The sequence below is a fragment of the Mesoplodon mirus genome, assembly GCF_964341445.2.
Source record: "Mesoplodon mirus genome assembly, chromosome: 18".
NCBI classification, from domain to species: domain Eukaryota; kingdom Metazoa; phylum Chordata; class Mammalia; order Artiodactyla; family Ziphiidae; genus Mesoplodon; species Mesoplodon mirus.
In genome coordinates this window covers 1,899,704-1,921,428 of record NC_138994.1, presented here as the reverse complement: position 1 = coordinate 1,921,428, position 21,725 = coordinate 1,899,704, and the positions used below count along the sequence as shown (strand labels likewise).

At 49.9% G+C, this 21,725-nt stretch overlaps 1 protein-coding gene across 4 annotated transcripts in view; it reads left to right on the top strand.

Moving 5' to 3' along the window:
* The window catches only part of IGF2BP1 (insulin like growth factor 2 mRNA binding protein 1), a gene marked incomplete at both ends in the record, with an annotated part of 37,281 nt that extends 29,669 nt beyond the window's left edge, over window positions 1–7,612 (top strand). The window contains 9 exons of one of the 4 annotated variants that reach the window (XM_082604199.1): window positions 295–429; window positions 1,156–1,278; window positions 2,044–2,179; window positions 2,844–2,966; window positions 3,328–3,444; window positions 4,272–4,346; window positions 5,097–5,228; window positions 5,495–5,608; window positions 7,520–7,612. In XM_082604199.1, coding sequence (XP_082460325.1) covers window positions 295–429; window positions 1,156–1,278; window positions 2,044–2,179; window positions 2,844–2,966; window positions 3,328–3,444; window positions 4,272–4,346; window positions 5,097–5,228; window positions 5,495–5,608; window positions 7,520–7,612 — 1,048 coding nt within the window. Of the gene's footprint in view, window positions 1–294; window positions 430–1,155; window positions 1,279–2,043; window positions 2,180–2,843; window positions 2,967–3,324; window positions 3,445–4,271; window positions 4,347–5,096; window positions 5,229–5,494; window positions 5,609–7,519 lie in introns of all 4 variants that reach the window. The other 3 variants (XM_082604198.1, XM_082604201.1, XM_082604200.1) reach the window with 3 other exon arrangements.
* Window positions 7,613–21,725: the final 14,113 nt, after the last annotated feature.

The window sequence follows — 21,725 nt, the reverse complement described above, 5'->3', positions numbered from 1 at the left end:
ACTTTTAATTTGGGACAGTGTGCTTTCTCTTTATAGTTGTTTCAAGGGGGAAATGCAGAATTCAAGGGGAAATGCAGCTTCACAGCTGAGGGCTGTTGATCCCCCAACCCTGTATTCCCATGATAGACGCCACCATTCTCAGCCACCACCTCCTGACTGAGACAGAATCCAAAACAAACAGGCTGGCCCTTTTCTCTGCCCATTTCAATTCTGCGCTTGGCCTTGTTCCAAAAGGAGCCGGACTGTAGCTTTGACTGAGGGTTAGCTAACCATCCGTGTACCTGTGGTCCTCAGGATCGACGTGCACAGGAAGGAGAATGCAGGTGCTGCCGAGAAGGCCATCAGCATCCATTCGACCCCCGAGGGCTGCTCCTCTGCCTGTAAGATGATCTTGGAGATTATGCACAAGGAGGCAAAGGACACCAAAACGTAAGGCTTCAGCTTCTGGGCACGTGGGCACTGCCACCTCCTCGACTCTAACGCAGACTTTTTTTTTTTTTTTTTTTTTCCTGCGGCACACGGGCCTCTCACTGTTGTGGCCTCTCCCGTTGCGGAGCACAGGGTCCGGACACGCAGGCTCAGCGGCCATGGCTCACGGGCCCAGCCGCTCCGCGGCATGTGGGACCTTCCCGGACCGGGGCACGAACCCGTGTCCCTCGCGTCGGCAGGCGGACTCCCAACCACTGCGCCACCAGGGAAGCCCTAACACAGACTTTTTTAAAGCAAGAATAGAGACAAATAGGAGACACAGAAATTCTATGAAAGGATAAAAGCTGAGAAAATGAATCCTTGTAAATAACGCCTTGTATATCTTAGCAATGCTGTGCCCTCACAGGTGTGTGCGTGTGTATGTATGTGCGTATATTTTAGCACAAATAGGATCATAATGAACATGCTGTTCTATAGTTGGCTTCTTTTCGTCTGTGAGTACATCTCTAAAACCATCACCACAGTTCGGATAAGGAACATATCCATCGCCCTTATTGACCTTGTGCCCTTGGCCACCCGCCCCTACTTCCCATTTCTCTCCCTAAACAACCACTGATCTGCTGGTTTTCTTTGAAAACGTAATTCTGTCTTGGGGTTTACCTTGGAAACCCCTCACCTGCGGTGGCCCGCCATCTAAGAAGCCCTTGTCCCTCGCTTCTTCCCAAGGGCTGACGAGGTTCCCCTGAAGATCCTGGCCCATAACAATTTCGTGGGGCGTCTCATCGGCAAGGAGGGGCGCAACCTGAAGAAGGTGGAGCAGGACACGGAGACAAAGATCACCATCTCCTCGTAAGGCGCTCTCTCACTTCTCTTTATGAGTGGGAGGCCTGGGCACCTGGGGTGGCGGCGTTTCATTACTGAGCCTTAATATCTGCCCCTGACGTTGGATACAGTTTCTGCTTGTTGAAGAAGAAGAATCCAAGAAGCGGTAAAGAGCAGTTATCTGTAAGGGCTGGAGCACTTATTAGAGCGCCCGTCACCGCTGTGGGCTGCTGTTAGCGTGCTGCCTCTTCAGTCCTTTGCTGCCGCATCCTGTCTCTCTTGCTCTGCATCTGGAGGAGAGAACCTGTGGCCAGGAGCCAGGGCTTTGGGGTTTCGGGAGCATTTGCCAGGCCCTGGGAAGTGGACAGACCCAGATCCTTTTCTGAGCCCTGAGCACGTGCTGTGCGTGACGGTTTGCCTCACTGTGGGGGGGACCACAGTCATGCAGCTCCGTGAGCACTGTGTGCCTCTTGATGTTGTCAGAGACTTACCGGTGGGCAAAGTAACTGCTCTGTGCCTAAGGGCACGGGAAATGGGTTGCCTGGCACCATTGGGGACCAGCTTCCAGTTATGAGCATCCTCCTTGCTTTACCAGTCTGCTCTGAGTATCCTCACCTCCCCGTGGGGAATCCTTGCCTTGGTTACAAACTGAAGGCCAGAAACAGAGAGCTGTTTGCCCTGAACTAAACAGCCTGCAGAAATGGCCTTGTTGTGTCTCGGCCCCAGCCAGGACCTGTCTCCCGGTCCTGGCCTGTCGGCGGGAGCTTGACACCGCTGTGCTCCCCGCCCCAGGCTCCAGGACCTCACGCTCTATAACCCCGAGAGGACCATCACTGTGAAGGGCGCCATCGAGAACTGCTGCAGGGCCGAGCAGGAGATCATGAAGAAAGTTCGGGAAGCCTATGAGAATGACGTGGCTGCCATGAGTGTGAGTGCTGGGTGCCTCTGCTTGCCCTTCCGTGAGCCTGAGCCATGGCAGAAGTGGGTGTCCAGTGAGGTGGGCATTCTCAGGCTGGGGGGCCTTGGAGCTTTTACTTTGCTTTTGGACCTCGATTCATCAGAATCCTTTTAAAATTAAATTAATAGGGATTCTTCATTTGATTCCTGGGGTGCACGGGGGAGTCCAGTCTTGGGCTTTGAGGTCTGTGATCCTCCTGTAAAGCTTGTGTTTATGTGCACTTAGTGGGGAGAGGGTCCATAATTTTCATCTGGTTTTTAGAGGGGAGTGAGGATGTGGGGCACGTGACCAAAAAGGTGAGCCCTGAAGGTCAGAGGTCTGTCTCCTCTTCCTCGCCATCGGCCGAGTCCGAGGTGTGTCTCTGTCAGAGCGCAGTAAACCACTAGAGAGGAAGGACGTCTGAGGGTCTAACGCTGGGCCCCCTCTTCAGAGCTGCCGGTTCTTGGTCCAGCGAGAACTCTCCGTGTACATGCGAGTGTGTGTAAAAACCAGAAGGACAGGCAGGTTGGGGGCAAAAGCACGTCATTCCACTCTCGAGGCCTGCTCACCCTCTCGTTCAGCCAGGGCCACGTACAAGGGCCACCAGGTCCTGTCAGAATGAGCCGACCTCTCTCTCTTCACCTTCCTTCCCCAGCTGCAGTCTCACCTCATCCCCGGCCTGAACTTGGCTGCTGTAGGCCTTTTTCCAGCCTCCTCCAGTGCAGTCCCACCACCTCCCAGCAGCGTCACCGGAGCCGCCCCCTACAGCTCCTTTATGGTAGGTGCAGGGTCTTATTACAGGGGACCCCTGGGCCATGCGGCCGCAGGGTCCAACTCTTTGTGGCAGCCTGACGCTTGGGGATTTGCGGGGAGAGGGAAGGGCTCCCAGCCACTGGCGCCAACCCTCCAGAGCATCCGCCCTGGGCACGGCAGCCTCAGATGCTGGCAGCACGCTTCCTCCTTGTCTTGTCCGGCTTCTTCCCTTTGTCCCGGCTACAAAGAGCTACAGAGCACGTAGCCCAGGGTGGCCGCTGGGTGCCTGCACCCTTTCCTCCTCGAGGATGCAGGCCAGGGCCACGGAGGGCTTCCGGGCTGTGTCCCTTGACCTGCGTTAGTAACACGTCCTGTCTTGGCAGCAGGCTCCAGAGCAGGAGATGGTACAGGTGTTCATCCCCGCGCAGGCGGTGGGCGCCATCATCGGCAAGAAGGGGCAGCACATCAAGCAGCTCTCGCGCTTCGCCAGCGCCTCCATCAAGGTGACCTGCCGTCTCCGTCCCGCTCCCGCGGTGGGAGAGCGCGCGGCTCCCGTCACCCTCGACGCTTGTTCTCAGACACCCCATCTGCCTAGTGTCGGGCAGATGCTTTGCTTTTGACCTCGCTTGGTCCTCTGTGGGATGCCTTCCAGGCTCCTGGGCTTTCAGGCTAAGGGAGGAGGTGGTACAGGCACAGAAGAGAACTTCAGTTCAGGCGAGACTGACCGGGTTCAAATCGCAGGTTCTGAGCTATATAGAACCTGAGCCTTCGGTTCCTCATCAGTACAGTAGGGATGATAATACTCTGCAGTAATGCAGCCAAAGCCCCTGGCTCAGTGCCTGGTGCACAGTGGTTGCTCAGTAAATGTTAGCCGTCTTTCCGCCTTCCCTGGCCATGGAGAACCTGTCACAGTGAACAGATGTTTTGTTAGATTTCACAAGTCTCAAGCCGTTGGTTTCAGTGGTCTGAAAGGTTTTGGTCAAATGCAGTATATGCTCTCTGAAGAAGAGCTCCGGGAGATTCTCTGGGAGGTCACTGCCCTCCCCGCACTGGTCATCTGTGCCCCTCCCTCTTGGCAGGACTCTACTGAGACCTGCTGGGGAGAGGGGGACATGGGGTGTGGGCGGGTGCCCCTACTTAGAAAATGTCAGGAAACGAACGCGCCCATGCCCTCATAAGGGTTTCGGTGCAGGCGCAATAGCCTTGGGGCTCGGGCTCTTTGTTCTTCACTGCCCTGGCCGTCCGAAGCGGGGAGTGGACGCAGGGTGGTGGTAGGGGCCCGCGGAGGTGGAGGGCAAGGGCACCTCTTTGACGGGCGTTTGCTTTGCAGATCGCTCCTCCTGAAACTCCGGACTCCAAAGTTCGCATGGTCATCATCACTGGACCCCCAGAGGCCCAATTCAAGGTTCTGATCTTTATTGTTTTTCCAAGTAGGACCCAGAGGAATTGAGTTTGGATGGGAGTGCAAATCTGCATCATGTTTTTAAGCTTCCCTGCAAAACACAGGGCTGCAAGGCTGCTTTCAAATTGACCTCAGATGGGAATTCTGTTGCTTTCCCTCTTTGCTTCCTGAGAGTAAATAGGCATGTGGGGAAGAAGGCAGTCTGAGGGCTTCCTCCTTGTCCTCTGCCTTAGTGACTGAGGAAGGCCCTTCTCTCCTTTATGTCCCTATGACGTGCCGAGGTTCTCGAACTTCTGGGCAGACAGCCGAAGAGCTAATAGCTTATTCTGACCTAGGGAGGGATGGAGAACGGGGACAGCTCTCTAGACTGTGTGGAGTGACCAAGAGCCTGCCCTCTGAGTGAGTGACTTCCACCAGCTGCCACTCAGGGCCTTGACTTGCCAGCCACGGCTTGTCCAAGTCCATGCAAGCATCCCAGACCCCATAGGTCTGGTTTGTAGCTCAGGTGCTATGTTCCTCTGAAGAGCTACGTATTCATACTCAGTTACTCTGCCCAGCCTCCCCAGTGTTACAGTGAGCAGGAGTATTGGCAGGTCGTTTCTGTGGACCTTTCGTATCACCTGGCCCAGATGGTGACCCACCCCGAGTGGGCGTGGGCCTGTGGGCCAGAGGAGGAGGGGGTGGGGCTTGGGGAGCTTCCCTTTCGTCACATACACGTGGCCCTCTGATACAACAATGACCTCCTCTTCTCAGGCTCAGGGAAGAATTTATGGAAAACTCAAGGAGGAGAACTTCTTTGGTCCCAAGGAGGAAGTAAAGCTGGAGACCCATATCCGGGTGCCAGCGTCGGCAGCTGGCCGGGTCATTGGCAAAGGTGGCAAAACGGTGAGCTGTGAGGGTCAGGTTGAAAGCTCTGGACATTAGTCCCCGAACCCAACAGCTCTTCCCTGGCCCCCAGCTCCTCCACCCGCCTCAGCCTGGGTGCTCCCAATTTGCCCATTCACTTGATTCCACTTCCCAAGCCCAGCTCCTGACTCCTCCAGTTTCTACCTGCTAGTGACCAAGCTCTTGACCCTCCAGTTCCATCCATGTTTGACATGGACAGCACCCTGAGCTCCTCTTTGACCTGTCCTCCCTGCCCCTGCCCCCAGGTTAATGAGCTGCAAAATCTGACAGCAGCTGAGGTGGTGGTGCCAAGAGACCAGACCCCTGATGAGAACGACCAGGTCATCGTCAAGATCATTGGGCATTTCTATGCCAGCCAGGTACATATGTCACTCCCCCATCACGGGAGGGCGGCAGGGCTCCAGAAGCATGACCCCGACAAGTCTGTGCTCTGCCCGCCTCTGGGCTGGGTCATTCTTTCCTTCCATGTGTAAGGGTGTGAGCTGTAGATGTTTTATTCCCTCTTAAAGCTGTAGGGACAGTGATTTGACGGTTTTCATAGGTGGTCTATATTATGTAATAACTATGGTGTGTCGTATGTTACGTGTTAATAGTCTTCTCTGTCGTCTAACCTTAGTCCTTCTCTTCTGCACTGGATGAGAAGAGAAGTGGGTCTTATCCACCACCCAGCCTTGTTCATGGAGTAACGTCCTGGGTGGCCCGTTTGCAGTGCAGTTCCTCCACCGTCCCCAGAACCACGGCTCCGTCCTTGCTTCCCGTTCTTCCACCTCCTGTTCTCTTCCTGGAGCTCACCATCTATCCCTGCATTGCTTCCAGGAAGCCGGTCAGCAGTGCCCAGCATTGGGACTGACCCGAGTCTAGAAAGGACGGCAGGTATCAGGTTCACATTGTAGGATGATTGGAAGCTAGTGGGGTTTTCCTAAAACCCCTTAGTGTTGGAGCTAGAAGGGATGTGGAGACTATTGGATACATTCCCTTCCACTCACAGAGGATAAGCATGTCACATCAGGCTTGTGGCCCACCTGAGGCTGCTCACACATATCGAGGGCAAAACAGGAACCCAGACCCCAGCGTAGCGTGACAACTTTCTCTGACAGCCCTTTGGGGGCCATTAATAGCCACAGAAATATTTACGATTTATAGGTTCTGCTGCTACACCAAGCATTATTCTGTGTGGTCTCTGTTAACTCATGTAATCCTCATAACAGCCTCATTGTACACATGAGGAATGTGAGATGTTTTGTTTTGTTTTGTTTTGTTTTGTTTGCGGTACGCGGGCCTCTCACTGTCGTGGCCTCTCCCGTTGCGGAGCACAGGCTCCGGACGCGCAGGCTCAGCGGCCATGGCTCACGGGCCCAGCCGCTCCGCGGCATGTGGGATCTTCCCAGACCGGGGCATGAACCAGTGTCCCCTGCATCGGCAGGCAGACTCCCAACCACTGCGCCACCAGGGAAGCCCAGGAATGTGAGATTTAAATGATGTATCCAGGGATGCAGAGAGCCAGGGTGTATTAAATACCAAAGTGGGGACATTGTTCATTGGTTAAAATGAGAACTCAATGAAAAACTCTGTAAAACATCAAGCACAGGGCTGACAGAGTAGGAATTAATGTATAAATATTGACTCCACATTCTTTCCCCAACCTAGACCAACTTTCTCTTTAACCAAGAAATCAAGCACTCAATTTATGGAAAGGAGACATTCTGGTAAATTTCTGTCAAGAGAATCACATTCTGCAGTTGATTTCCCTTATAAAACTTTGTTCATAGGGAGGACACTTTTAATTACTAAGGAGAGAGTAAAGATACCAGTCCTTTGGTGTTTTGTCCATTTTCACAGTGGAGCTTATTCCACTACCTTTTGGTTATCCCAGTTCATCCCCTTTCCTGGGATACTTACATGCATAGTGGAGTTGTGATCGGTGACGAGGTCTCCTGCTTTTTGTCCTTCTGACAACACGTGCTCCTGGAAGCTCTGGGAGTTCCCCCTTGAGTTCAGTAACGTGTGTCAACTTGGTCATGTTTTAAATTCTGATGAATGAGTTTATACTACTGTTTATCCTGCCTTCCTCTGTATGAATCCAGGGGGCGCTCAGGGTCTGCTCGGAGGCAAAGAAACTTTTGGTCACTCTAATCCTCAGTCTTCTTTCTTACAAGTCCAACGTGACCTGTTGTTGCCGCTGGTGTCCAGACCCCGATGGCTTCTCTCCGCACGTGAGGCTATATCTCCTCACCTTCGGAGACCCTCACTCTCACTTGTTCTATCTGCAGATGGCTCAGCGGAAGATACGAGACATCTTGGCCCAAGTCAAACAGCTGCACCAAAAGGGACAGGGTAACCAGGCCCAGGCCCGGAGGAAGTGACCGGCCCCTTCCCATCACGTCGGCTCAAGGACAACAGGCCGAGATCGAGAGCACGTTCTCCCCAGCAGGCCTGAGAATGAGCGGGAATCAGGGACACTTGGGCCGGGATGTAGATCAGGTTTGCCCACTTGCTTGAGGAAGTTGTTCCAGTGAGGAACCCTGATCTCTCAGCCCTAAACACCCAACCAATTGGCCCAACACTGCCCACCCCTGAGGGTGTCACCATGGAAATTCTAGGTCAGGGTGCTTTTAAACGTGGATTGTTTTAAGTTCTCCAGGTCCCACCGAGAGGGTGGGTCAGACCCCAGTGGGAAGAGGAATAATTTCCTTCAGGTTTTGAAAACATGCAGAGGGGTGTTTTAATCGACCTCAAAGGATGGTTTACTTCTTGACCCTAAGATCCTTCCAACCTTCTTCTACTTGGTTTATTGATGAAAATACCTCTATTCTTGTGCCCTGACATAGCCTTTTCGTATATTCACACTGGTTATGTTACCTTTCTCCTACTGGCAAAAGTGAGAACCAATCCATTGCTTTGCTTACCTTATTGACTCGAAGGGGGAAGACACATTGGCATCTGTAGATTAATTCCAGTCCCTTCCTAACCAACCAGGAGGAACAGCAAGGGATAAAGAATGGGGGAGAAATGGGGAGAAAGGTGATTGAACTATACAGTAATCCACGTTTAAAAGGAGTGCCCTTGTGGCCGATTGATTCCAGATCACCACCTTGAAAAATTGGCACAGTTCAAATTTCCCGCTCTGTTGGGGCTTCCCCACTAGGATTCCCGCCCCGTTCATGTCCCTCTAGCCATGTAAGTCCCACGTCATGTCCAGGTGCACATGGGTGGTACTGACTGCTCAGCGGGATAGGGGCTGACCACTGTACTGTCCCTGATTCCTATCATTCTCAGGCAGATTTTATATTTTTTTAAAGTCTATTTTAATGATTGGATACGAGCACTGGGAAGGGGACACTAACGCCCCTTGATAAAGTCTCAGTTCCATGGAGGACTTGAGTGGCCCCAAAGGCTGCCACTGTGCCCTCACGCCAGCCCATGTGCTCCCATAAGGGCTGGTTCCCAGAAGCAGGGGTTGCGGGGCACTCCCCCCCACGGCACTGTTCCCTTGGTGGTGGTGGGACGTGGAACCCGACCCTGAGCTCCTGATAAAGCTGAAGTCCATCATTTGGCATCTTTTATGACTGTTCAGTAAATTGGAGAGAAAATTTGCTTCTGTTTTTATCCTAGAGGCATATTGAACTGATGGCTTCTGTTTTTATCCTAGAGGCATATTGAACTGATGGCTTCTGCCTCCACGAGTCGTTGGCATGATGTTATGTGTGCCTAAAAAAACAAAATTCAAAATACCAGCAACCTTATGCACAAAGGGGTAAACAAGCTTAATTTATTAATTTTCCAGGCTCAGCAAGATCCCGTTTTCAGTTCAGCCCTTGTGGAAGACACCAGCCATCAGTTAAATGAGGTTAGGCCTCCCCTCCAAATGCACTGATTGTCAGTGCATGTTAGCCAGGTGGTGCACTTTAGCTACCTTGGACAATGCTATCAAGTGTGCTGGGAAGGGAGGAAGGCCTCCCGCATGTGGAAGAGCCCATGCTCTGGACTCCCCTCCTTCCGACATTGCAACACGACAGTAACAACCAGACAACCTTGACATGTGGGCGGAGTCAGTCAGGTAATGCTGTGCGCGAAGTAAACTACCTCAAGGTATGAAGTTACCTCAGCAATTACTTTCCTTTTTGTTCCCCCCACCTCTTTTTTTTTAATCTTTTTTTCTTTGCGGCTTGCTGATATTTTATATAAAAAAGAAAAGCAAAGCAAAAGAGAAGCTGATAGTCTTGAATATTTTATTTTTTTAATGAAAAGAAAAAAAACGAGAAAGTTATGTTTCATAATTTCTTACAACATGAGCCAGTGTAACCCTTTAGGAACTCTCTATGGAGAACAGGCCCTGTGGGAAAGGCAGCTGGAGCTGCCCCTTGGACGGAGGCTGGGCCGAGTGGGAAGGCCCACGTGTGAGAGAGCCCAGGGCCAGGCTCTGATCTCTAAGCCACCAGCCTCTCCCAGGAAAATCCTGCCGGATGAGATTAACAGGCCCAGCAGAGCTGTGGCCCCAAGGGCGAAACAACAGCCTCCAACAGCCGGCCTGTGGTCTCCCCTCCCCCCTTTGGTTAAAGGGCACCCCAGTCGGTTTTTCCCACCAGTGGTGCTGTTGAGATATTTAAACATATTGCCTCCGTTTTATCGAGGAGAGAAATAATAACTAAAAAAGATACCCTTTAAAGAATCTATACTTCTCTGTCTAAGAATATGGGAGCCAAGATTCCATTAGTGGAAGAGACAAAGCCATCCTCTCACCCTCAGAGAGGCCCACCTGCTGTATCGTTGCAGTGCTCTTCACTGTTTGTTCTTGTTATTTCATTTCAACCCCATCTTGCTATTCTTGGTCTTTATCGGTAGACCAAGGGGCAAACAGTTAACTGCCCCCTCTGTCTCCCCGTCTTCTTTCGATTGATCTGATGGACTCTTAACTGTGGACCCAAACTTAACCAAATTCTTGATTTAGGGTGGTGGGTGGCACGGAGGGGCAGGGGATTCGGGAATGCGACTGGGGACAGGTTCCTGCCTCATTTGTGTCTTGTCACTTTCTCCCCATGGCATTCCTTTATAGCCCCCAGAACTGTCTACCCCAGAGAGGAGGAAGCAGGAAAGCATTTAGGGATGCTATCAGGCCAGTATAATTAAGCTTCCCACCTGTCCAAACCACAAAAAAGGGTCTCCCAACTTCTCTCTCTGGCTCTATGTGCTTTATTCCAAAATGAAGCAGATAACATTCAGACATCGGCCATTTAGTGATGTAAGGTGAATTTCCAGCAGCAAGCATGCTTTGATATCTGGTTCAAACTACCATCAGAAGAAAATCCCCACAGTACCTGAAATGTGATTGTTGCAGTGTTCAGTTTCCTTGGGATCCGGCTCCCTTCACATGTGAAGCCCACTTCCTTTCCCTTTGGCTGATTCAGCTCCCAGAAGAGACCAGGAGTGTGGCAAGGGACTGTCAAACTTGACTTGGATTAGGCACGGCTGATACTCGCCCAGCAGGAAAATTGTGGAAGTTACGCTACCAGAAAGCAAAGGAATATGGTTTGGTGGTTAAGGTTTAGCAGGATAAAAGGCCTGTCTTGGTGGGTCTGCCTTTGACCTATAGACGAGGGCTTTGGGCACCTCATGCCCCACCCTGCACATCACCTCCATTTCCCCATCCTTGGTGAGATGACAACGTGAAACGCACTTGGGAGGTTTGGTTGATTTGAGAAAAACGACTTGTAAGAAACAGCTTCTGTGCTCTGATACGTGTGTGAGCTACATACATATTTTGAAGAAAGGACCATCACTTTGGGATATATTGTTTAATTCTGTGGAACACGTAAAAAACCAAAATGGTTTGATTCCCTGACTTTGAAGCTGCATCTGACAGTGACACCCAATGGCTTGAATCCCCTCGAGGGTCTGCTTGCCTTTTGCAGTTTGGGTTGTGGACTTGGCTCTTAGGAGGGGTCTGGGGAGGAGGGAGCTGTGTTTAGGGACAGGGACTTTCGTCACCTTCTCTTTCCTCCCCTTCTCCTGGTCCTCCTCAGTCTGTTTCCCTTTACCCTGAGCTCTCCACTTCTGGGGGCGGTTGGGGGCTGTTAAGTTATGCCTCACGATTGGCAGAAAAGACCCTGTGTAAAACCCAGGGAACACTGGAGGGGAACGCTCCAGTTGGTTCTGTGTGTCCGTTTCCCTCTGTGCCAAAGACAGACAGACAGAGGCTGAGAGACGCCATTTCTGAATCAAAGCAATAACCATCTTTCGACCTAGACCTGGGCTGTCTGAGCGGGGGAGGGCTCCCGGAAACAGCGTGGGCTTAGAGACCCGTCCCTTCCCCTCTGAGGCTCCTGGGGGATTGGGGGCGGTACGTGCCAAGGGGCGGGGAGCTGAGAAGGGGGTCCGATGGCTCCTGGTTGCACTTTGGAGAAGGAGGGGAAGTTTGGGGCTCCTCCGAGTGGGGCTGTGCCCTGTCCCCTGACCCCACTGCAGAGGCAACGCTGCGAGTTCTCTTCAGGCCTGGCAGACTGGCAGCGAGGAGGGGCCTCAGTTAGCTCTCAAGGGTGCCTTCCCCTCCTCCCACCCCAGACGTACCCTCTGCCAAACTGGGAACAGCAGTACTACGTAACTACCTCACAGGGCCCCAGAGGGACTGCCCGAGCTTCCGCCTCTAGTCCAGCCTTCCCTCCTCCTCCTGGCTCAGGGGTGGGGAGTCCCCTTTCCCCCCTGACGTGTTGGTGGGGGAGATCCTAGTGGCTTTGACGTTCAAGCCCTGCCAACTTTTGCCTGTTTGTTGAAAAACTGGTAGGAGGAAAACAGCACAGCCTGCCACCCCAGCTGCAGGAAGATAGAAGAATCCTCAATGCCAGGGGACATAAAGCCACTTCCTTTCCAAACTCTTGGTGATTTAGATGCAGGACTTTTCTCTTGTGTTCAGACTTAGAGCAACACCAGCTAAAAACTTCAGTTTCTTTCCTTTGGATACATAAGGCTTCTCTATCGGGGTACAGAACAGGGAGGGGGCCTCATGACCGAAGGTGGATTTAGAGGGTGAGGGCCGGAGCCCCAACCCTGACCCTCGGCCCTGTGCAACTCCTTGGGGGCACAGTCTGATGGCACCATTACTGGCGCCTTAGTCTGGTTGAATCTGGATGGACAAGACAAAAGAAAGAATTTTTTTCCTTAAATGAAATAGCAGGAAGCTCCTCGGGGCATATGTGCTCTGAGTAACCACAGGTGGTGGATGCTAGGAGTAGAAATGGATTAACTACCTCAATCCTCACAGTGAGATTAGAACCGAGGGCTGGGACTGGTGGGTAAGGGTTTGGATCCCAGTCAGGAGGAGTGAGCTGAGGCTTGTGCCACAAGCCTTGTGTCCTTGAGGAACAGGCATGCCTGCTAGATACTCATCGGTTGGGTTGGGAGGACTGGCCATTAGGCCCCCCTTTCTGCCTTCCTTGCCCCGGGGTCCTATGCTTCACCTTGTTCCCCTCAGCCTGTGCCTCCCTCACCTGCTGTATCTTACTGGACCAGAGGGTGAGGAGAGGACTTGCCTCCTCTCTTCCTGCAGAGGGGGGGCTGCCTGGAGGTGAGATGTGGGGCTCAGCCTGGAACCCGCTACTCAGCCCCAAAGCCAGGAAGCCTGGGGAAGCCGGAGCTAAGACCTCTCCAACAGGGTTTCTTGGAGATGCTCCACCTCCGCTGTACCCCTTCCCAGTCTTCACGGGGACGGTTGGCTCTAGAAGGAGAGGTGGAGCAGGACCCCTTATCCTGAGAGTCCGAGGGCCTGGTCCTCTGGTCACTCAGGAGTCTTTGTAGTCGGGGAGTTCCACTGGGCGATCCCAGCCCCTCCCCACCCTCTAATGGACCTCCTCATAGAAGCCCCATTTCACTTTTGTTTTATCTACCTCTTAGCAAGACAATAGAGATAAATTAGGTAGTGGCAACTCCACTTGCTTAGATTAGGGGGGGAAAAAGATTTCTTTTTCCAAAGGAAAAGAAAAAATATTACCTTAAAAATACTTTCCAAAAAATTAAAAAAAAAAAAAAAACCAAAAAAAAAATTTTTAAGAGGGAGACATTTTCCAGTGACTGCTGGATTGTTTTAATTCCCCAAACTTTTCTCTTTTTTTCCCCCGCAAATAAGTTTCACTCTTTGGTGATTTTTCTCCACTTGTTTAAGATGATGTGCTCTTCTAACAGCTAACAGTTCAGCTTTCACGACCTGCCCCCTGGCTTGCCCCACCCCAGACGCCATTCCCGCCAGTGAGTTCCTACCTGTGCTCTCCCTGTTGCTTCTCAGCCAGGTGACTTCACTCACCCCCACTTTGTGTATGTCAGGGTGCTGAAGTCTGGTCTCACCATTTCAACCTCTGGGGGTTGGGGGAGCACTTGTAACACTTGGATGTAAAGTTTCTCTAACCTACTGCAGTGTACAGGTGTTCAAGATGAATTTCAGCCGAGAATGAGTTAGCAGGAGGCATAAAAATCCTCTGCCACCGTTTGAGGTCTCCCCTTTCTCCAGCATCTTGATCCTGGTTCCAGAAACCAGAATGAAAGAGCCCCCTCCCCTGAGGCAAAGTGAATTGGGGTCTGGTCCTGAGACATCACTCACGTGGGAGAGTGAAAAATGTATTTTTATAAATGCAAAACATGGGTGGGGGCTGGAGGGGGGACTCACGCCTGTGACTGTGTAACCGTATTCTGTAACTGCGGCCACTTTGAAAACTGTACTTGGCTGGGAATCTGCCGGCCCGTCGCCACCAGGTTTTGATTGTACCCTTCCTAACACCCTTTAACCTGCTCTGTGCTTGGTCTGGGGAGGTGGGGCGGCTGCCTCCGACTCTTGGGGTTTGTTCTTTTGCTGGATGAGCGCGCTCCCGTTTTCTTTCCTGTGAAGGTTGTTTCAGCTACAAATCACTTCATTCCGCTGTTTCAATTTCAAAATAAAAGGAAACATATTGAAAGCTGTGAACTGTGTCTATGTTTCAGGGAGGGTTTTGGGGATCTGGCAGCTGAGATGCTCAGACTTCTGGGGGGCCCGAGCTCTGGTCTCCAGGGACCAGAGCCACTCAAATGCAAAGTGGGCGTTTTTCTTATATTTACAGGATAGCAAGAGAGGAGTGGCTTTTAAACGGCCTTGCTCCTAATTTACTTTGCATATTGGAGTAAGACCTCCATCGTTAAAGAAGATGTTGGATAACGTCTGCAGATGAGTTGCCCTTGCTTTTCCTGACACCTGCCCTAAGAAAAACGGTGCCAATGGCTTTTTGGGGGGGTTTCCTGGAAGGGAGCTTGGTCATCATCTACTGTGACCCTGCCCTCCCTTATTTTTTTTTTTTTTTCCTTTTTTGAAGCCCAGATTGGTTGAGGGACAGCCTTGTGTGACACAACCTGGACCCGAACTTGGCTCTCCTGATTCTCGGTCCAGCCTTTTCCACTCTGTCACCCATCCTTAAAAGATGACATGATGGTACTGGGCAACGCCACGCTTAAAGAAACATTCCAGGTTATCTTTTGAGTGAATAGATGTGGCTACCCCCAGAAGTCTGGTGTAGAAGGAACACACTAAGAACTGTCCCTCCCACTTAGGTTTTTTAGCAGCCCTGGATAGTGAGCAGATCAGTGAGAACTTGACTTCCACGGGGGACAGTGAGGGGTATTTGCTAAGTATGGTGATACCATACTTAACGCTCTTCCTCTGCAAAGTGACTGGATGGGATAAGGTCATTGGGCTAGACTTAGTGTTGCTGTCATAGTGCCTTCCCAAATAATTGGATAAACGTTGGAACATGATTTTCAAGTCTTAGTGGAAGCTTTATATAGGAGACTAATATTTATTGGTTCCCTGACTTTTTTTTTTTAGGAATAATTAAGGTGGGAAAAAAAAGCAGCTTAGGGAATTCCCTGGTGGTCCAGTGCTTTCACTGCCGGGGCCCAGGTTCAATCCCTGGTTGGGGAACTAAGATCCTGCAAGCCACTTGAGGTGCGGCCAAAAAAGAAAAAAGAAAACAGGAATAATTAAGGTGGTTAAACATGGGAATGAAACCCTGAGGATACTTTCCTAATGGTGGCCAGTGTTTGTTGAGATAAATATTGTGCTTGTTACACATTTAAGGCATTAAGGACTTTACATGATGGATTATTTATTTAACCCTTACAACAATTCTAAAGTGAATGTTATTCCCATTTTATAGATGAAGCAACTGAAGTTCAGAGTGGTTGTTACTAAAGTCACACAGACATTTGATTCTAGAAACTACCTTTCGCAACAAGGCTAACCAGCATCTCTGCGAGAGAAATCGTCATTGATGCATGTGAGACAAGATGAAAGGTTTACTGGAAAACCTTTTTCTTCTTTTCACCATGCATGTGAGTAATAAACTGTAAATCTCTTGTATCTTTGCTGGTCAAATCCGTTAGACCTTGACCTTGGCCCTGCCTTGTCAGGTGTACATGAGTTTGACAAATTGGTGCCCACTGTGGAGCTCATAAAGTTAAAATGCCCTTAAAAGAAGACTGGAGGCTGCATGGACCAGGCTAGAGAATAATATACTTGCCCCCGGACCTGGTAATTCAGTGGTTGGCAAGAGGGCAGAGGTCCTAGCTATTCAGGGGCTATGTGCTTCGTGAGTCACATTAGGGGACAGGACCTCCAGGGATCTGATAGCTAATGCCACTTGATAAATGTTGGAGGTCATGTGGCTAGAGGTAGGATTGGAGCTTTCAGGTGTTAAACGTGAGTTTGAGGGGCTTCCCTGGTGGCGCAGTGGTTGAGAGTTTGCCTGCCAATGCAGGCGACATGGGTTCGAGCCCTGGTCTGGGAAGATCCCACATGCCGCAGAGCAACTGGGCCCGTGAGCCACAATTACTGAGCCTGCGCGTCTGGAGCCTGTGCTCCGCAACAAGAGAGGCTGCAACAGTGAGAGGCCCGTGCACCACGATGAAGAGTGGCCCCCGCTTGCCACAACTAGAGAAAGCCCTCGCACAGAAACGAAGACCCAGCACAGCCATAAATAAATAAATAAATAAATAAATAAATAAATAATACAGGGAACTCCCTCAATTAATTTATTTAAAAAAAAAGTGAGTTTGAGGCTGAATTAATGACCACGTAAAACCCAAAGTAAGTGCAAAGCTGCTTATTGGCACAAGTTGCTCCCTCAGCTTCCAGCTTCTGCCGTGGCTGTGTTAAAACTCCTTGGTCTCTGTTTCTGTGAAAAAGCAACTAATAGAGTTTGGGCAAAAAAACTTGCAGTGAAGAGAGGAAAAAAAACAGTTAAAGTAACTTTGCAGGCCAAGGGTCCAGCCCATTCATTGTATGAACTATTGTATAAACGTGCAATTGGTATTGAAATGTGTCACCTGTTTGAATTGTGACTGTGCATGAAGTGTTAGAAAATTCCTCTGGTGTCCGAACTTTTCACTCTATGCTGGTATCTTGTTTGGTGAGTTTAGAGGTCTCGTTCTTAGTGGCCTTGGATGCCTGCCAGTGGCAGCGACCACAACCCATGGGCCTCAGCGAGACTCAGGCCTGCTTGCCAAGTCAAGTGTCTTGAAACAATGATTTTCTCTGACAGTCAAGGAAAAGCTGCTTTTTTTTTTTTTAAACAAGAAACTCTATGTCCTAATTCAAAACTTGTAGCTCTTGGCAAAAGTTGGTCAAAGTTGGCCTATTCATCTTGCTGTAAAAGAAACCATATTAGTTTCCTTGGGCCGCTGTAACAAATTACCCAAAACAACAAGTCAGATCAAGGTGTCAGCAGGTCTGTTCCTTCTGGAGGCCCTTAGGGACATCCATCTCATGCCTGTCTTCCAGCTTCTGGTAGTTAATAGCCATCATTGGCCCTCCATGGCCTGAAGACAGATCAATCTCTGCCAACATGGTCTTCTCTGTGGCTCTGTCTCTGTTTTTCTGTCTCCTGTAAAGACAGTCCTCACTGGATTTAGGGTCCACCCTCATCCAGGATGATCTCGAGATCCTTGCACATATCTGCAAAGACCCTTATTTCTTTTTTGTTTTTTTTTTTTGTTTTTTTTGTTTTTTTTGTTTTGCGGTACGTGGGCCTCTCACTGTTGTGGCCTCTCCCGCTGCGGAGCACAGGCTCCGGACGCGCAGGCTCGGTGGCCGTGGCTCACGGGCCCAGCCGCTCCGCGGCATGTGGGATCTTCCCGGACCGGGGCACGAACCCATGTCCCCTGCATCGGCAGGTGGACTCTCAACCACTGCGCCACCAGGGAAGCCCAAGACCCTTATTTCTATTAAGGTCACATTCTAAGGTCTGGGGTGGGCATATCTTTTGGGGGGACACCATGCAACTTACTACAGAAGACATACTACTTGGGCCTACCTGACAGGCTGCCTACATGGGTTTTTTCTTTTTTTTTTTTTAATTTATTTTTGGCAGTGTTGGGTCTTCGTTGTTGCGCGCGGGCTCTGTCTAGTTGTGGCAAGCAGGGGCTACCTTCGTGTGGTGCACAGGACTTCTCATTACGGTGGCTTCTCTTGTTGCAGAGCATGGGCTCTAGGCACGAGGGCTTCAGTAGTTGTGGCTTGCGGGCTCTAGCACGCAGGCTCAGTAGTTGCGGTGCATGGGCTTAGTTGCTCCACAGCACGTGGGATCTTCCTGGACCAGGGCTTGAACCCGTGTCCCCTGCATTAGCTGGTGGATTCTTAACCACTACACTACCAGGGAAGTCCTACATGGGACTTTTAATCCTCCTTCTCCTGGAGGTTGATAAGACCACAATGCCCTTTTGGAAAAAGACAGGTGAGACCCTACCAGCTGTGGATCAGGATACTTGGACGGTAGCACCCTGGTTAGTGAAACATTTGGTGATAAGGGGACAAGTGGCACTTGACTATTGCCCCAAGAACCTTCATAGTTTGTGTTCATGGTTAGAGTTAGAGGACCCCGTAACACTAAGAAAAACATAGCATGGTCATTGTTCACCCTTCTGCACCACTGGAAAAGCAAAACTGCTTGGGGGTAACCCGAGATAAAATACTCCCTGGTGGTCAAGTGCAGTCAGTTATGCAGAACTGTCCTGTGGTCTGCTCTTACAATGAGTGGGAAAGGAGGAACATTAGGTTTGGACAAAAGCCCAGCGTCTTAGCTGGGGCTGCTATAACAGAGCACCATAGATTGCGTACCTTATAAACCACGGAAATGTTCTTCTTACTATTCTGGAGGCTGGGAAGTCCAAGATCAAGTTGCCCACAGATTTTGTGTGTGGTGAGGACCTGCTTTCTGGTTCATAGACAACTGTCTTCCAGCTGTGTCCTCTTGTGGCAGGAGGGTTGAGGGCTGCGCTGGGTCTTCGTTGTTGCGCTCGGGCTTTCTCTAGTCGTGGAGAGCGGGGGCTACTCTTAGTTGCGGTGCATGGCCTTCTTGTTGCCGTGGCTTCTCTTGTTGCGGAGCATGGGCTTCAGTAGTTGCAGCATGCGGGCTCAGTAGTTGTGGTTCATGGACTCTAGAGCGCAGGCTCAGTAGTTGTGGCACACGGGCTTCGTTGCTCCGCGGCATGTGGGATCTTCCCAGACCAAGGCTCGAACCCGTGTCCCCTGCATTGGCAGGCAGATTCTCAACCACTGCGCCACCAGGGAAGCCCCAGGCAGATTCTTAACCACTGCACCACCAGGGAAGCCCAGTTAGTGGGTGTTTGCCTCCACAATGAAACAATGGCCTACCCTACAGGAGCTTCCCTTGTCTGATAAGCATCCATGGATGATAGAAGGAGAACCTATAAATTTCCTTAGGGTCACTGGAACCCCAGCCTGGAATTTCAGTGGAAACCATGAGTGCAGAGGCGATGAGATAGTTACTCAGGGTCAGACTGACTGGCTTGGTCAATTGGCACCAATCGTCAGGGACAATTAAGTCCAGAAAACTATTTAGCTACTGGGCAACCAACTCCGCAGGTCAGAGGCCTGACACAGGTCAAGGTAAATGCCCTTCAGACCAAAGAGGAGAGAAACAGATCGAAGATCCAGGCTGTAGGACAATGTGGACAATTTACGTCAGGGAGTTCCCTAACAGGAGATTGATGACTTGCCCACGAAGGAAATTCTCACTCTTGGGCCATTAGAGGGCCACAAATTTTAAAGATCTGGGCTGTAGCAGGTGAAGATGCCTGGCCAGCTGTGACATTTACTGTGGACAAATAGGAGGACCAGGAGGGCTGAGAGGCCCTGCTGAGGTCTGCGCTGTTTACACTTGTGTTGGTCCGATGCCTTCACTTCGCCTGTCTAACCAGATGTCACCCTTTCAAGAACAAACAGGACTATGGCAGAAGCCAAGGTCCCCTCTTCCCTAAGGAGGGCTGGAGGCTGTATGCACTGGTCAAAATATGCTGGGGACCTAATGGCAACCAAGGTTGCCAAACCTTTTCAGTCCTTTTGGACACTGAGGTACAAGTCTGTGGTGCCAGGAAACACCCAGGGACATGGCTGGAAAACTACTGCCCCTGGATTTGGGACTAACTCTCAGCTTGGACAGTGGACAACTGTAACTTGATGAGTGGGCCCTTTGGGCCAATACATACTCAAGTGGTTGTCACTGATACTGCTTTTGACTACAAAGAATGTTCCCAATGGGGAAATGCCACAATTAGAACAGTGGTAGTGGGACAAGTCCAGCCAGGAGCCCAACGGGCTTCCCTGGCCTACTCTTATGACTGTGAACCAATACAGGATGCTATGAGGTTGGGGCCGAAGAAAGGGTAGGAGGTCACTATACTGACCAAGAAGCTAATGGAGTCAGAGATGTTTAACAACTGTTATCGGGCTTCTCTGGTGGCTCAGTGGTTGAGAATCCACCTGCCAATGCAGTGGACACAGGTTCGAGCCCTGGTCTGGGAAGATCCCACATGCCGCAGAGCAACTAAGCCTGTGCACCACAACTACTGAGCCTGCGCTCTAGAGCCTGCGTGCCACAACTACTGAAGCCCATGCGCCTAGAGCCCCTGCTCCGCAACAAGAGAAGCCACCGCAATGAGAAGCCTGCGCACCACAACGAAGAGTAGCCCCCATTGGTGAAAGTGGGGTGTTAAAGTCCCCTACTATGATTGTGTTACTGTCGATTTCCCTTTTTATGGCTGTTAGTATTTGCCTTATATCTTGAGGTGCTCCTGTGTTAGGTGCATAAATATTTACAGTTGTTGTATCTTCTTCTTGGATTGATCCCTTGATCATTATGTACTGTCCTTTGTCTCTTATAATAGTCTTTATTTTAAAGTCAATTTTGTCTGATATGAGAATTGCTACTCCAGCTTTCTTTTGATTTCCATTTGCATGGAATATCTTTTTCCATCCCCTCAATTTCAGTCTGTATGTGCCCCTAGGTCTGAAGTGGGTCTCTTGTAGACAGCATATATATGGGTCTTGTTTTTATATCCATTCAGCCAGTCTGTGTCTTTTGGTGGGAGCATTTAAACCATTTACATTTAAGGTAATTATCGATATGTATGTTCCTATTACCATTTTCTTAATTCTTTTGGGTTTGTTATTGTACGTCTTTTCCTTCTCTTGTGTTTCCTCCCTAGAGAAGTTCCTTTAGCATTTGTTGTAAAGGTGGTTTTGTGGTGCTGAACTCTCTCAGCTTTTGCTTGTCTGTAAAGGTTTTAATTTCTCCATCAAATCTGAATGAGATCCTTACTGGGTAGAGTAATCTTGGTTGTAGGTTTTTCTCCTTCATCACTTTAAATATGTCTTGCCACTCCCTTCTGGCTTGCAGAGTTTCTGCTGAAAGATCAGCTGTTAACCTTATGGGGATTCCCTTGTGTGTTATTTTTCCCTTGCTGCTTTTAATATGTTTTATTTGTATTTAATTTTTGATAGTTTGATTAATATGTGTCTTGGTGTGTTTCTCCTTGGATTTATTCTGTATGGGACTCTCTGTGCTTCCTGGACTTGATTAACTATTTCCTTTCCCATATTAGGGAAGTTTTCAACTCAATACATAAGGCAAATGCTAACAGCCATAAAAGGAGAAATCGACAGTAACACAATCATAGTAGGGGACTTTAACACCCCACTTTCACCAATGGACAGATCATCCAAAATGAAAATACATAAGGAAACACAAGCTTTAAATGATACATTAAACAAGATGGACTTATTAATTGGTATTTATAGGACATTCCATCCAAAAACAAAAGAATACACATTCTTCTCAAGTGCTCATGGAACATTCTCCAGGATAGATCATATCTTGGGTCAGAAATCAAGCCTTGGTAAATTTAAGAAAATTGAAATCATATCAAGTATCTTTTCCGACCACAACGCTATGAGACTAGATATCAATTACAGGAAAAGATCTGTAGGAAATACAAACACACGGAGGCTAAACAATACACTACGTAATAACCAAGTGATCACTGAAGAAATCAAAAGAGGAAATCAAAAAATACCTAGAAACAAATGACAATGGAGACACGTCAAGTGGGGTTTTTTCCAGGAATGCAAGGATTCTTCAATATACGCAAATTAATCAATGTGATAACACC